The 15,849-nt window shown below is 37.7% G+C and overlaps 2 protein-coding genes across 2 annotated transcripts; both read left to right on the forward strand.

Moving 5' to 3' along the window:
* Positions 1-818: 818 nt before the first annotated feature.
* Positions 819-9,731, forward strand: LOC126831852 (uncharacterized). The gene is made up of 8 exons (XM_050562488.1): positions 819-895; positions 2,414-2,814; positions 4,215-4,365; positions 5,072-5,254; positions 6,539-6,690; positions 7,574-7,760; positions 8,064-8,287; positions 9,602-9,731. Exons 2-7 carry the CDS (start codon positions 2,423-2,425, stop codon positions 8,271-8,273), a joined length of 1,275 nt encoding a protein of 424 aa, XP_050418445.1. The 5' UTR covers positions 819-895; positions 2,414-2,422; the 3' UTR covers positions 8,274-8,287; positions 9,602-9,731.
* Positions 9,732-12,364: 2,633 nt separating this feature from the next.
* On the forward strand, positions 12,365-13,945 carry LOC126807742 (methionine-rich protein-like; the record flags this gene model as incomplete). The annotated part of the gene is made up of 2 exons (XM_050532515.1): positions 12,365-12,412; positions 13,838-13,945. Coding segments are annotated over 2 exons (156 nt in total), but the record flags the coding sequence as incomplete, so codon positions are not given.
* Positions 13,946-15,849: the final 1,904 nt, after the last annotated feature.

A 15,849-nucleotide genomic window follows, 5' to 3' on the forward strand; every position in this document is an offset into this window, starting at 1 on the left:
CTCTCCATGTCATCGTTACCTGGAATATTTTGTGGATATGAATACATTTTGTGTTGGATAATATAACGTAAAAATGGATAATCGAGATTTGTTTATTGTCGTACCAACAGTAATTATGACGACCGAGGCTAGCCTATAAAACTGAATCGCTAAAATCTCGGTTCAGAGTAAAGTAATTTGACAGAAATTTTCAGCATATTCTGTTTTCATCATATTGTTATGGCGAGAACTGTCAGCTCTTTATCTAAACTTGTTTTTTTCGTTCCTGGAGTTTTACATCCACTTCCACCAAGAGTGATATCGCAGACAAGATATATCTAATCTTAACTAATGCCCCTTTAAGTAAGAAAGGATATTAACCCGAGAAACCTCCACCAATTAACTAAGTCAACTATCATCACTTTTTTTAATCATTAAGTCAACCCGTTTCTCTTTTTTCTCGTCACGTTCCGCTGTTAGCTAAAATTTGTATGGTGTCCGATTACCACGGGGAGGGCCGACAGGTGCCCCCTTGTGTTCCTATATTGTCACGCGCTCAAATATGCATGACTTACATCTGGATACTAAGTTATCTCTAGATATATACAGTTAAATAGCCATGTCTTACATCCTGAGGAACGTTAATCCATCCGTATATATTGGTAATCTTTTGGTGTATATTGTTAACGACTGTCATCTTTCTAGCGAATTCCCCAATATCGACTTTAAACTCTCAAAAACGACGCGCGTGCCTTTTGTCGCATGTGTCACCCACGTGCCATGATTATGTGGAACCTCGTAATTAAAAGTTGCTGTAAATTTGCGAACCAGCAAAATGTATAAATATATCCCAACCGTCCAATTTATCTTCAGACTCCACAGCACTTTTCCTTTTACCGGTAAACAACTGTTCCAAGTAAGTACATTATTCTAATTTGTAACATTATTTTTTTTAAAGAAAGAAATGTGTGTTTTTGTTAAATTCCCTGAAAATTATTTGATGGATTTGTTATTGCTGAAGTCGAATCTGTAAAAGAAACATCAGTTCCAAAAATGTTCAATTGGCTTTTATTATAAACATTGTTATTGTAGTAGGGCGAATTTCAGTTAAACATACATTATGCAAGTGCTAAATCTGCCCATTGCAGGTATTTCTTTAGGCCTGAAATGTTATATAAACTATTAATAAGACATTTTTTTTAACAAAACAAGAGCATAATCAAGTCTCGATGACATCGGATACTTGAGATTTTAACTAAATTAGAACGGTTCGCCTTTTAAAAATTTAATTTAAAAATGGGAAAGCCTGCGATATTTTGTGGATTTGAATACATTTCGTGATGGATAATTTAAAGTAAAAATGGATAATCGAGACTTGGTTAATTATCGCACAGGTTAGTAATGACGTTCGAGGATAACCTAAAATTGAATCGCTTATTATATCTCGATTCAAAGTGAAGCAATTTGATTGAAAAGTTCAGCATATTCTGTTTTCATCATCTATTTTTTTTAACCATTATAGCGAGAACTGTTAGTTATTTATCGAATCGTCCTAATACCCTTTAAGTAACACTGTGTGGATTATGACTAGTACGATGTATTAAACATTTACTATTGGGTCGCATTTATTAAAACATATTTAAAATTAACTGAAATTCGCCCTACTACAATAGGATAAATTAAACATTATCTATATTCGGTATCCTCTTTAGATTGGATTGGGTAAAAAAAAAAGCAGTGCCACTGTGATCTTCACAGCAATCATTTGATGGGACTCTTTTTACTCCCGGATGGGGGTGGGGGTGGATGGCTGAATGGTTAGCGTGCGCGCGCTGTATCATAAAGTCTTTCATTGAGTCGACTGGCGTGGTTTCGATTCCCCGGCCTGTCCAACCTCGTGGGTTTTCTCCGGGTCCTCCGGTTTCTTCATACTGCTAAAGACCCCTACGCGCAAGCGAATTATTGAAATAAAATTAAACCATATGTTAGTCCCGAAATGACCTAGTTTGTGTCGAGTGGACGTTAAACCCCATTTCTCTCTCTCTTTTTTTTTACTCCGACTGAATCCAAGTCGACAGATAATGATTATCTACCCATGATGTTTTGATTTTCATGTTTTCTGAATTAAATGACCAATTTGAGTAGATTTATTTGGATATTTTCCGTAAAATGTAACTGACGCACCACGACTTTAAGGTTTAGACAATTCCATGGAATTTGTTAAATTTATTTGTTTGGATGTACACAAAATACTTAAATCTGTTTTACATATTAAGAGACGAATATATATTCTATTTAACATGCTGAGAGGTTAAGCTCCTTTAAAGGAATTTTTTTACCAAATGCTTATTTATGTAATCGTCATGAAATTTGATATCAAAAGATAAAATTCAGTTTTGTTAAAATGAAATATATATATTTGTTTTAATTTCAGGACGGAGATATGGACCGGCAACTTTTATTTTTATGCCTCAGCTGTGCTGTCATCAGCCAGGCCTTAGGATATGGGTATTACGAGCCACGTGTTGTCGTACCTACTGCGCCTATAGCTGCTCACCGACATCGTTTTGCCGGTTCTCTTTTACTATCCAAAGCCAAAGCCTTCATTAACTCCGATGATGCCACATTCAGCAAAGGATACGGCTATGGTAATGCAGCTCCTGCTTTCGGTCGTGGTTACGCAGCTCCCGCTTATGGTCATGGGTATGCAGCTCCTGCCTACGGCTACGCAGCACCTGGTTACAGATACGCCTATTCCTCTCCAGCCGCAGGTTTGGCTGTGAAACACGGTTACGGACCCGGATTTGCCAGTGCTGTAGATGCCTACCCCAACAGGTACGTTTCTGAATTGTACACGTCTTTACCAAAACCAGATTCGCCACGATAAATTCGTCATTCGGGTAATTTCGGGTTACTTCGGGCAAGGGGAACCCCAGGGTTATTTCGGGCAAGGAGAACCCCAGGGTTACTTCGGGCAAGGGGAACGCCAGGGTTACTTCGGGCAAGGGAAGCCCCAGGGTTACTTCGGGTTATCCTCCCGTTTTCTCTAAAAGCCACCCGAGATCGTGGAAAGAAGTATATTTTAACATTAAATCCTTACCATTTCGTTTTAAAAATGTCGAAAAAAACAAAAAAAGAAGATATTGGATCGTTATTGGTTGTTTTTCCTGGGTTTAACGACCCACTGCTCGGACTGGTCTAATGACGACCCACTGCTCGGACTGGTCTAATGACGACAGGCATACACCGCCATATGATGTTTTATAAGAGAAACTTTGTCCGGGCAGCGGCACTGCGGTCTATACGCTTACTTCGAATTCCAACTGTCAAGGGATCTTTTACGTGCATGCCAATGTGTACATGGGACCTCGTTTTTTATCGTAAGCTGAACCACGCCGGAAAATTCCTATGAACGCCGGGATCGAACATAGGAGGTCGAGGTTAGTGAGTCAACGTTTTTATCAGTGGACCTCCGGGGTTTAGGAACGTTTGTTGTTGGTCTTTATTGTTTTCTCCTTTCAGATAAGACCATTAAACGTCCATCTAACCTTTAATACCATGTTTGCTTGTTAAAGACGAGGCGTCACCACAAATAAATCTTTAAAGTAACTTGTATTCCATATAATTGTGTCATGTGTTATATTTTAAGTTGTTAAAATCAAAAGTTTGATATAATTTATTTTCAAATTATGTGAATTTATAAATTGAAATAATTTATTTGCGAATTATGATAATTTTTTTCACAATAACGATATCTTGATGTGTATTATGACCCGTCCACGTCACCTTAAACAAATAAATCACTCTAAAATCACAAGACAAAGAAAGATATAAAATAATTTAAAAATACGCTTAATCCATGTTTATTATTTAAATTTCGTCACAGCATTTTTCAATCAAAGCAATGACATCCATAAACCTCAGTTTTCTTATGATTTATATAGAAGGTTAAATTTGTGAGCCTAAATGTACACCGTCTTAATTAACACACGCGGTGCTAAATTGTTTTTGTTTTATTTCACCTAAAAGTACAATGTCTATAATGATTTGTTTGAACGAAAATATTTCACTGTTTCCCCTTTTTTTTTTATGTAATTTGAAAGGTTTTCCATTTCAGATCCCCATATATCTACTTGTGGTTACAAAAACTAGAAGTCTTCTTAGTTTTCTCAACAGGACTATGTTGACGACCTAACTGTATTGAATTCGATTTTTCTTTTTTTTAACTGTTTAAGATATTACAACGCCCTCCAGGCCTACAAAGCCAGACCCGCTGCTCATCTGTTTGTATCTCCATATGCTCCAGTACCAGTTAATGGTGGATATCTCAAATATAATTTCCTCAATGAAATCGCCCGCAAAGACGATGATTATAGACGATTTAAAGTAAGTATCAAAATTACCCATTTTATTTCGTATTTTGGACTCAAATTTGTAATCAGACCATTTATATCAATGAAACTATACGGTGCTCAATTTTACAAAGATCAAAAAACCTGCCAATTATTTTGTTTGTTAGTGAACTATACAAGGGACGTCACTCTAGAGACGTAAAAAAGATCAACTTTGCATGTATTGAAGAAATATGTTCATACACACGACAGAATATGGTCCCCTGTATTTGCGTCACATCCGAAACTGGCGCATCGAAGTTACATATCACTCATATCAAAGATCTTCGTATTTAAAGTATATTTGGAATCTATTAAACCTATTATGCCAAATATCTAAAATTGTTGGAATGCAACATTCTGTTATAAGAACAAAAGAAGCAAAATAAAAATGTTACCAAGTAAACTGTTTCTAACATACATATACATGTCGATGGTTATTTGAGTTTTCCCGATCGTCAACATATTGTCAGGGAGCGAAGGTGAGAGGGGGTTGGGGGTAACGTCTTGTGGGACGAAACACCGAGGTTTCCACCACTTGTTGGTGAGCAGGTAGTAAACGATCCCCTGGATGTTAGAATAGGCCGACAAGTAGACGAACCTAATTTTTACACACAACACGACGTCATTTCATTTAGGATTCTACTCCCTCGTGTTTTTCTCGGTGCTAGAAATTTAATATGTAAAACATTTTCTTTTAGGCTGCCGAAGCTGATAAAGAAAGATACAATTACATCCGATACAGAAAATCGCGTGAAGAAAAAAATGATAAATTCGAAGATTATTTGAAACACGAGGAAGAAGAAGAAGAAGACCGACAAAGAATTAAAGAATTCAGAAAATACAGTAAAATCAACGAATATGTCGAGAAACGTGAAAAGAAGGTATATCATCCCCGAGATTATCTTCGAGGTCGATTTTCTTCCTATGAATACAATTATTAAGAATTTCTTTATTGGCAAAATCCCCTTTAACTTTATGTTATTAGTTATGAATACCATTGTTATTAATTACTTTATTGGCGAGATTCTCTTAAAATTTATGTTATTAATTAGGAATAGCATTATTAAGAATTGTTAATAGATTTATTTGAGAAATTCCCTTTAACTTGAATTACCGGAGTTAGCACGTGGCTATCTAATTGTTAAACATACCATACGATCTCTCTTTATTTATTTTAATATGTTAAAACGCTAATAGTTTACATTTCATAGATTAGAAACTTGTTACTGGGTATGACAACAATAAGCATAATAACAACTTCATATAAACGATGTAAAAATTTACAAGTCTTGTTAGAAACAAATAAAACCTAATTTTAATTTAGTTATCTCGTTTTATGCTTTCGTCTGTCATATTAAGGGTACGAAGAACGCAAGACGTTTTAGAGACGTCTACTTGCGAAGGAAAAGCGTCATAAATAAACTGGCCGCGTGTGTTTGCTAAAAATAATCTAACCATGATAAAGTCGGTTACCAGGGAGATAGTGTCGGTTACCAGAGAGATAAAGTCGATTACCAGGGAGATATAGTCGGTTACTATGGTGGTGTAGTCGGTAACTAGGGAGATATAGTCGATTATTAGGGAGATATAGTCGGTTACTTGGGACATAGTCGGTTACAATGGGTATAGGGTCGGTTAATAGTGAGATGGGGTCGGTTACCACGGAGATATAATCGGTTACCAGGGAGATAAAGTTGGTTATCGGGGAAATAAAGTCGGTTATTAGGGAAATAGAGGTGGTTACTAGGCAGATAGAGTCGGTTACCAGGGGAGTTATCTTGGCTACAAATATATCCCAGGAAGATATAAGGAGTATCCAGGGATGGAAATACCCGGATAATAAATAAAATAAAGAACTGACTTAAGCCCCGTTAACACACCTTGTTTTGTTCAGTTCGGTCTTGCCTAGATAACACAAATCTTTGACCATGTTGAAGAGTAGGCGGATGAATATGAGATTCAGATTCACCCGCTAGTCATAGACCAGCACGTTGACTGAAATGTCGTGCATTTTGTTTTCATTTTATACGGTAGAAAGTACTTTTATCTGCTGACACAAATCACACATCTGCCATTCAAATTTCATTTTTTCGTAATTTATTTTTTTTTATTTAATATCTTATAAATCACCTCTCTATATGGATTATTTTATTATTTATTTCCAGGCTGAATTTAATTCCCTAATCGGTCAAGTTGACGAGAAACGACGAGAATATGTCTTCAACATGGTTTACAACGTTATGCAGTTCTGTAAATGCCGAGACGCCATTGTTGACCTTCACCGATACTTCTCTGGACAGGAACGAGGCAACAAGAGGTAAGTCACGTACAAACTAACATGTGACCTTGACAAGACTTTACATATAAGGTCTTATTATATGAATCTTTGTGGCATAGAATTAGTTTAAACCATATTTTATTCATTTAAAATGACTAAAAAAAACTTCCATATTATTTGAAATAATAACTAACTACGAAACTAGATTGGGCTCTTTGCGAACATTAAACCTATGCATGTTATACAGCCTCATCTCTGATGGCTGCTCCGTGCATGTATTCCTTATAATGCTGCTGTCTTATGGAACAATCTAAAAGAGAATATAAAACCGGCCCAAACCGTACATAATTTTGCCTGCGATATCATCTTGGGGGAAGAGGACGTAAAATAAAACTATTTCACACACGCGTACAGAACTTTTAAATCTTTGCCAAAGACACATCTTTTCAAAAAAAGTTCCAACGAATAGCGCCACGTAGTATGAATAAGCCAGGAGTCATTTCGAGCAAGCTATTTATACCCCCGTCAGACCTGGGTGATGTCCTTACTGCGCTGCTACGGCGACGGAAAATGATCTCAGAGCGAGTCAACATCGCCATAAACGTGGTAAAAGCATGGTGGTAACGACAGATATTGTGCTGTGGTCTTCATGGTCGCCAATTATCGCTGAGTCACGGCGTTTGTTTTGAGCATGTTCAAAGTAAACGCCAAGGTTATGCGACCTGGCCTGGAAAGCTGTGAGAACGTGGCCTTTTCCAAGTTTGTAAATTGTTTGGGACATTTTCTCGCGTTGTGTTCACATCTGCCGGCGACCTTGTGTATTTTCTGGTCGCCTTACGGCCGCAGCTGCGTATTAAGGACGCCACTCCGGTCTGACGGAGGCATTAGTGTATAATAATGATGTACTGAATTATGTTTGTAGATTTGGAGCTGGCAATGGCGGACAACAGACAAGCTATAACAACAACGTAAACAACGATGATGACACCCAACTGTTTGGAGAAGGTGGAATTATTCCCATTCCTCGATCACCCGAAGAGGCTAAAAGATGGTTTATGAGAGGTCTTGTTAACACAATCTGTGATTCATCCAAATTCTACGTTGAGAAGGTTTGTGATGTGTAATGTAACGATATTTAGTAATTGACCACATTCAAAATAAACACAACAGGTCTATGGGAAACAATTACTCGAGATCGACCATTCTAGTTTTGTACAATCGATCAGGATTTAAACGCGATCCCTAAACTCATTAAAAAGCTGGAACCATATGTATGAGTTATATGAAATTCCTTTAGACCCCACACGGAAATGTATCTTAATTGTTGTACCAAAGTATACACTGCAGCTTACATGATAATTCTAATGAGGCGTAGAATAAATTTATATTTTATGTCACTTGTTCTTTGTTAGGTAAAGACATTAGCTGCCCAACAAGGATTCTCCGCAACATTCGAGGCACAATTCGATAACATGGCCAACGGTCAGTTCCAAGGACAAGGTCAAGGCCAAAATCAAGGTCAAGATCAAGGAAGAAACTTCCAGCAAGGTGGTAATTATGGTAACCAGGACAACACCAACAACAACTACCAACAACAACAACAACAATCTAATAACTATTAAATAAAACATAGAAGGTAAAGTTTAGGGTTTTCATTTCCGTTTAAATATATACAGCTCTGCCTATTATAGAGTTTACTAGAGAGTCTAGCTGTGATCCAGGTATATCTATTACTAGAGAGTCTAGCTGTGATCCAGGTCTATCTATTACTAGACAGTCTAGCTGTGACCCAGGTCTATCTATTACTAGAGAGTCTAGCTGTGATCCAGGTCTATCTATTACTAGACAGTCTAGCTGTGATCCAGGTCTATCTATTACTAGGGAGTCTAGCTGTGGTCCAGGCCTACCTATTACTGGACACTCTGACTGTGGTCCAGGTCTATCTATTACTGGACAGTCTAGCTGTGGTCCAGGCCTACCTATTACTAGACAGTCTAGCTGTGGTCCAGGCCTACCTATTACTGGACAGTCTGACTGTGGTTCAATAGACTGTTTACGTATTACTAGACAGTCTAGCTGTGGTCCAGGCCTACCTATTACTGGACAGTCTGACTGTGGTTCAATAGACTGTTTACCTATCACTAGACAGTCTAGCTGTGGTCCAGGCCTACCTATTACTGGACAGTCTGGCTGTGGTTCAATAGACTGTTTACCTATTACTAGACAGTCTAGCTGTGGTCTAGGCCTACCTATTACTGGACAGTCTGACTGTGGTCCAGGCCTACCTGTTACTAGACAGTATAGCTGTGGTCCAGGCCTACCTATTACTGGACAGTCTGGCTGTGGTTCAATAGACTGTTTACCTATTACTAGACAGACTGGACGTGATCCAGGTCTACCTATTACTGGACAGTCTGGCTGTGGTCCAATAGACAGTCTACCTATTACTAGACAGTCTGGCTGTGGTCCAATAGACAGTCTACCTATTAATGGACAGTCTGGATGTGGTCCAATAGACAGTCTACCTATTACTGGACAGTCTGGCTGTGATCCAATAAACTGTGTACCTATTACTAGACAACCTACTGGATGTGATGATCCAGTGGACTGTCCACCTATTACGAGATAGCCTCGTGTCGTACGCCATGTACGATTAGCTAAAATGTTCCAGAAATACGTTACCATCGAAACCTCAGCCATTGTAACAATAATCCGGATCAATATAATATTGCACTAACTTGAATTGTTGTGTTTATAGACCGGGAAGCCACGGTGACCCAGTGAATGTTGCGCTGGCTCACGAACCAGTTGGTTCCAGATTCGATCCGGCGGAAACACCGCTTTTCGGGTAAAATTCTCCTGTTAAATTGAATGTACGCGTCTTTTTGGTGGAAACAAGTAGACCGTAAAACCCCATTTCACTTCATTTCAATAATCCATTATTCTTCAGGACTGAGCAGATTATAACTATCTGGATGTTCTTCACACGTTATTACCATGATAACGTAATGGCGATTGGTTGATTAAAAGAAGAAAATGTATAATTTTATATTTACTCTGAATTATCTGTTGAAGGAAATAAAAATAATTTATTACTGAAATTAAACTCCTTTTGTATGCAAACAAGAAATATATTGTGTGGCGGGAGTGGTTAACAATATACATGACGAAGAAAACGTGAAGCGCTGTAACCAGAGATGTGGAGGTTTCCGGAAGTAGAGTGATAGAAATACATGCGTCGAGAGGTCTGAATGTCGATTCACAAATGGTCATGGGTTTGTGGTTTCTATGGGTGTTTAAAAGTCTGTTCTGTGGGTCTATCTCTGATATAGATAACATATACAGCTTGTATGGCACCAAATGAGGTACCAAGGAAAGGTTCGAGAATTTGAACAGGTGGTGGTGGGTGTGGGAGGTGGGGTGGAGACAGCGTCAAGTTTGGCGTGAGGTACGGGAGATTACCCGAGCATTCTATGTAATCAGACGTTTTGAGACCATATTTCTGCTCATTTAGGTGCAAACATGGTAGAGGATCAGAATGGGGTGTTGACTGTAGGGGAAATAAATATGTTATCTAAATATTTATCTAAATCTTAAATAATTCACCTGTTAGACTATATATGGTATTAATGCACAAGATGGGAGTATAAAATAGGAATAATGTTGTAAGTAATTAATGACCTTTAGAAACACTTGAAGTTTATATGATAGTACGAGGTCTGACATTTATTTATATAAGAATACAATAAAACCCTTGTTAATCGTGATAACCTTTCTAGATGACATGTTTAATACTTTCACAATAAAACATGTATGTCTATATAATGGCGTCAACCATTCCATGTCAATCTAAAATGAATTGTTGGTAAGTAATAGCCTTACGTCTAATATACGCCTAATATTGCTTTGAAATGAATCGGTTTATTAGTAATAGCGTCGGGACGGGTTAATAGCTCTCAATATTAACTTTTTTCTTCTGTAAATCAAATTCTAAAACCATTAGAGATTGTTTGCTAGTAAGTCTTACACGTAAGGTTATTTTTAGCTACTACGGAGTTATACAGATGGATTTTATAAATGTCTCGTTTACAATTACCTCCATTTAAAGGACAATATTGGTGTAAGCCAATATTCCATATGTGATAGAACTGGTTAAGCACGTTCCAAATATAATTTTAACAGAGAGATCATTGTTACAATAGATGCGTAATGTAGATTTCAAGAAACTGAAGTGACGAAAGCAAAAGGAAAACACGAATTATCCTTTATATAACTGACTGAAGTGACGAGTGATAATAGATACACGGGCGAATTTCTGCTCACTAATATATCCTTCGAAGATCAAAAGTTGTTATATGAGGCTGTGAGAGGAAATCTTCATTCCGCACTTATCGTAGCAGAGATCTCTTTGTTAAAATTACAGTTAGAACGAGTTCAACTAGTTCTATCAAATATGTAATAATGACTTAAACTAATATTGTCCTTTAATTTACAGTCCCTGATAAATTCGCTTGGATTTGAGTAAATGACCGAATGGTTTATATGAAAAGGTCAGCCCTCGAGTCAAGCTTCATGGTTTTTATGAATTAAAGATATAGCCTATATAACCAGGTTAGTTTCGTGCGGGTCCCCCCCCCCACCTCCACCCCATACAATTAAGTGGATATTTGTGCAAAAGGGGACAGGGGGTTAGATGGCCGAATGGTTAGCAAGAGCTTGCTGTATCATACGGTCTGTCATTGTGTCAACTCGCGTGGTTTCGATTCCCCGGTTGTACGTGACAAGGAGTGGGGTCGCCTGTCCAACCTCGTGGGTTTTCTCCGGGTTCTCCAGTTTCCTCCCACTGCTAAAGACCCCAACGTGCAAGCAAATTGTTGAAATAAAATTGAACTATGTGTTAGTCCCGAAATGACCCAGTTTGTGTCAAGTGGACGTTACCCCCCCCCCTCTCTCTCTCTCTCTCTCGTTGAACCTCGGCTTCCCGAACCACCTGGATGACTTGGTGCCACCTTTGAAATGTGCTGAAGTGGTATCAGATATCGCGCGATGGGCCAGAGTAATCACTCCCAACCGAGATGTTAATTTCAAAGCATCCATCAATTTCTAATTCCAATAGTTCTTAAAGATACATTATGTAAGATTTGGATAAAGAACTAGCCATTCTTGCTATAATAGTTCGAAAGTAGATGATGTAAAATGAATAATTTGAAAATTTCATTCAAATTACTCTATTGCAAGCGAAGATATTAGCCTTTGAAGGTTTGACAGACGTGTGCAATAATTTCAACCACCGTACTGGTTGATCGAAGCTAAGTCTCGGTCCTCCATATTTGATTAAATCAAAGTATCGCTGAACCATTCTAATCTATTTAATATCGGAGAAATCTGATGCCATCGAGTTTGATAAAGGCCTGGATCAGTTAATTAATGTCTAATTAATACTTTAGAAAACATTTCAGGCCTAAAGAAATACCCGCAATAGGCAGATTTAGCTCTTGCATAATGCATGTTTAAATGAGAATCGGGCTTGGGTGGAAAATCCAGAAAAAGACAGACAATCGAAAGGTTAGTAGACCTACCAGGTTAAAGGTCAGTAGACCTACCAGGTAAACGGTCAATATACGTACCAGGTTAAAGGCCAGTAGACCTACCAGGTAAAAGTCCAGTAGACCTACCAGGTAAACGGTCAATATACGTACCAGGTTAAAGGCCAGTAGACCTACCAGGTAAAAGTCCAGTAGAACTACCAGATAAAAGGCCAGTAGACCTACCAGGTCAGCCTCCAAACGACTAAATATACTAAGAAGGCTAAAATATACTACAACTAGGAGCTCGCTTGATACGCTCAATTCTTGAATATGCTTGTGAAGTCTGGGATAGCTGTTCGTCAACCGACGCAGAAAAAATTCGAAAAAATTCAATAATTCAATTAGAGGTCGCTAGAATAGTCACTGGACTTCCAAAATTATGTAGCCGAGCAGCGCTTTATCATGAATCTGGTTGGAACAGGTTTTCTGAACGCCGGAGTATAAGACGTCTTACCACCCTACATAAAATTTTAAACACTAACGCACCCCAATACTTACTTGATATTATTCATTCCTTTGAAAGCAATACACTTAGATATAACTTAAGAAATAGTGATCATATTTCCCCACCCTTCTGTAGAACATCATTATATAAAAATTCGTTCTTTCCGTCAACAATTCGAGACTGGAACTTATTGGATTCATCAACAAAGAAAATAGAAAATATCAAAGCTTTTAAAAAAAATTGTTTGAGAGATTCGAGATAATAAAGGTTCCAAATTATTATGCGAGCGGTAATAGAAAATTGAGTATTTTGCACGCAAAACTTCGTCACGGGTGCAGTTCCCTCAACTCAGATCTGTTTCGGATAAATTTAATTGAAAATCCTAAATGTTCTTGTGGCGCGTCATCAGAAAACGCAAAGCACTATCTTATGGAATGTAACTTGTTTGATATCGAAAGAAAGGAACCATAACCTTAAATATACTTCTATGGGGTGATTCTAGTTTAAATATTATGTCTTTAATCAAGTACAAAAATATATTAAGTCAACTAAAAGGTTCAATTGATAAGTATGCGTAGTGTGGTTTCAATTTTTTTTTTTTTTGCACAACTGTAAAAATGTTGGGTTTTTTTTTGCTTTTGGTTTTGTTTTTGATGTTGTTTATTTTTGTGTACATAATACTACTACTTTGTGAGTTTTTCCCCTTCCAACTTTCGATTTCGATTTTTTATTCGCAAGGGTGAATACTCATATTGAATTTCAAAAGAAGATACTAAATCCCCCAGCGAAATTCTTTGGGCATGTCGAAAAAATTACTTTCCTAATCCAAATATTAAGAATTTCTTAATAATGGGATTTTTAACTATTTATTATAACATTTATATCCTTCGTTTTTGTATGTTCTTATCAATTGTACTATTATAACTATCAATTACAATGTATGTGGAGAGGTCATCGGTATGTTTTCGTAACTTTTGTCCCAATCCGTTTGTACTTTATTTATGTTCTAGTACAATAAACTATGTTTAAAAACCTACCAGGTAAACGGTTGATAGACCTACCAGGTTAAAAGCCGGTAGACCTACCAGGTAAACGGCCAGAAGACCTACCAGGTTAAAAGCCGGTAGACCTACCAGGTTAAAGACCAGTAGACCTACCAGGTAAAAGACCAGTAGACCTACCTGGTAAACGGCCAGAAGACCTACCAGGTTCAAAGCCAGTAGACCTACCAGGTAAACGGCCAGAAGACCTACCAGGTTAAAAGCCGGTAGATCTACCAGGTTAAAGACCAGTAGACCTACCAGGTAAACGGTCAATAGACCTACCAGGTTAAAGGTCAGTAGACCTACCAGTACTACAAGGTTAAAGAATGAATACATGAAATGGGTTTTAGTTGAAGTAACTTGTGTAACGCGAACCGTGTTTAGAGCATGTAACATTTTAACTTTAATAATTGTAATCAGATGCGTGTGAAATGCGTGTAAAGTGTTTATAATAAAAATTGGCTTCAAGTACATATCACGTTTATATGGCATTTTATGTGCTCTTTAAGAACAGAATTGATGGGCGACTGGACTAGATGTCAGTTCCTTTTACACAACTTAAATAACTTATTATGCATTTCAAACGAGTGAGACCCTTTCAGTTTCCAGGAAACAATACAAACACCAACAACAACTAAGCCATTGTGTCTTAAATATTGGATACCAGAAGCCCTTCGTTTCACGGTAAGATAACAACATCAATGTTGATTTGAATTGACCAATAAGTCGTGTTTACAATGTCGAAGACTGTGGATGATATTGAGTTAGAGACTTGCCTCCTTTAAAACTAATGAAGAGTAACGCTTCATGGAGTAATTATATATTAGAAATAATTAAAATTTGACTGGATTCTGGTTCTTCTTAATGTTAACATTAGTATCGGTCACCCAGAACCTCCAAGTCTTCAACGTATTGAGGGTCTGCGACTGTGGGTATGGTTCAATTTTATTTCAATAATTCACTTGGGAAACACACGAGGTTGGCCAAGCGACCCCCCTCGTTGTCACGTTCAAGGATCGAAACGACGCCACTTGACTCAATGACAGACCTTGTAATTTCATGCGCACGCGTTACCCCGCCCCTCCCAACAAAAAGAAGAAAAAAAAACTAGAAGGTTTGGTGATGCCCGGAACCAGCATCCTTGATTGTCTGAGCGTAGCATAAAGAAATATGACAAATATTACCATCAGATGAACTACATGTTTTACTTAAATTTAGTAGCAACACGATTAACAGCAATAATTCCATAATTCATATTTAAAAAGCTTCATTACCCCCCCCCCCCCCCTCACACACACACAAGTGGATGGGCCTCTAAAATAGCTGTTTGAATTTATTTCATATCGAGTCGAGTTTTATCAATGCATGGTACAGTATAATCAGAGGGATGTTGACAAATTCCCATAAACATCATCATGTAAAATGGCGGTGGCAATAAATGTTCTAGGTACACATAATAAATGATTTTATTTAGATTCATAAATAAAAATTACTCACGATTTGAAACAATCCAACATAATATATGGATTTTTTTTATTCGAAAAATAAAAAAAAATAAAAACATGGTATTCTTAATTAAACAACTAGAACATTAAGCAGTCTATGACATATATTTTACAATGTTATTATAATGTTAGCCACTAATGTTAATCGCGAAGTAATCGTGGTGATCGAAACGTATCTGCACGAACCAGATCGTGGACTCAATCGGGAGAATCCCGTCCTAACGGGTGGGAACCTAGCATAAGACAAAAACCAACACGTCTTAAATTGCTCGATTTTAAATACACCTTTAAACACATGGCAGCTACATTGGTTCCATTCCTGCTTTGGTCACGCCCTCAAAAGTTTATCGGAATTTTCCGTCGTGCTTTCCACTTGTCACTGGTGTAGGAAGGAAGGCCTGACAAGAGACAAAATGTTGCCGTTCGGATGGAATGAAACACCGAGGTCCCTTGTACACATTGGCGTGCACGCTAGAGAACCCTCGACTATTGAAATTCGGAATAAAAGTAGGCCGTAGTCCTACTGTCCATCGAAATTTCCCGCATAGACACTTCACGGTGTATACCCGTCTTCATTAGCCCAGACTAAATAGTAGGACGATAAAGCTCATTCCATT

This window comes from Patella vulgata, chromosome 9 (assembly GCF_932274485.2).
Source record: "Patella vulgata chromosome 9, xgPatVulg1.2, whole genome shotgun sequence".
NCBI classification, from domain to species: domain Eukaryota; kingdom Metazoa; phylum Mollusca; class Gastropoda; family Patellidae; genus Patella; species Patella vulgata.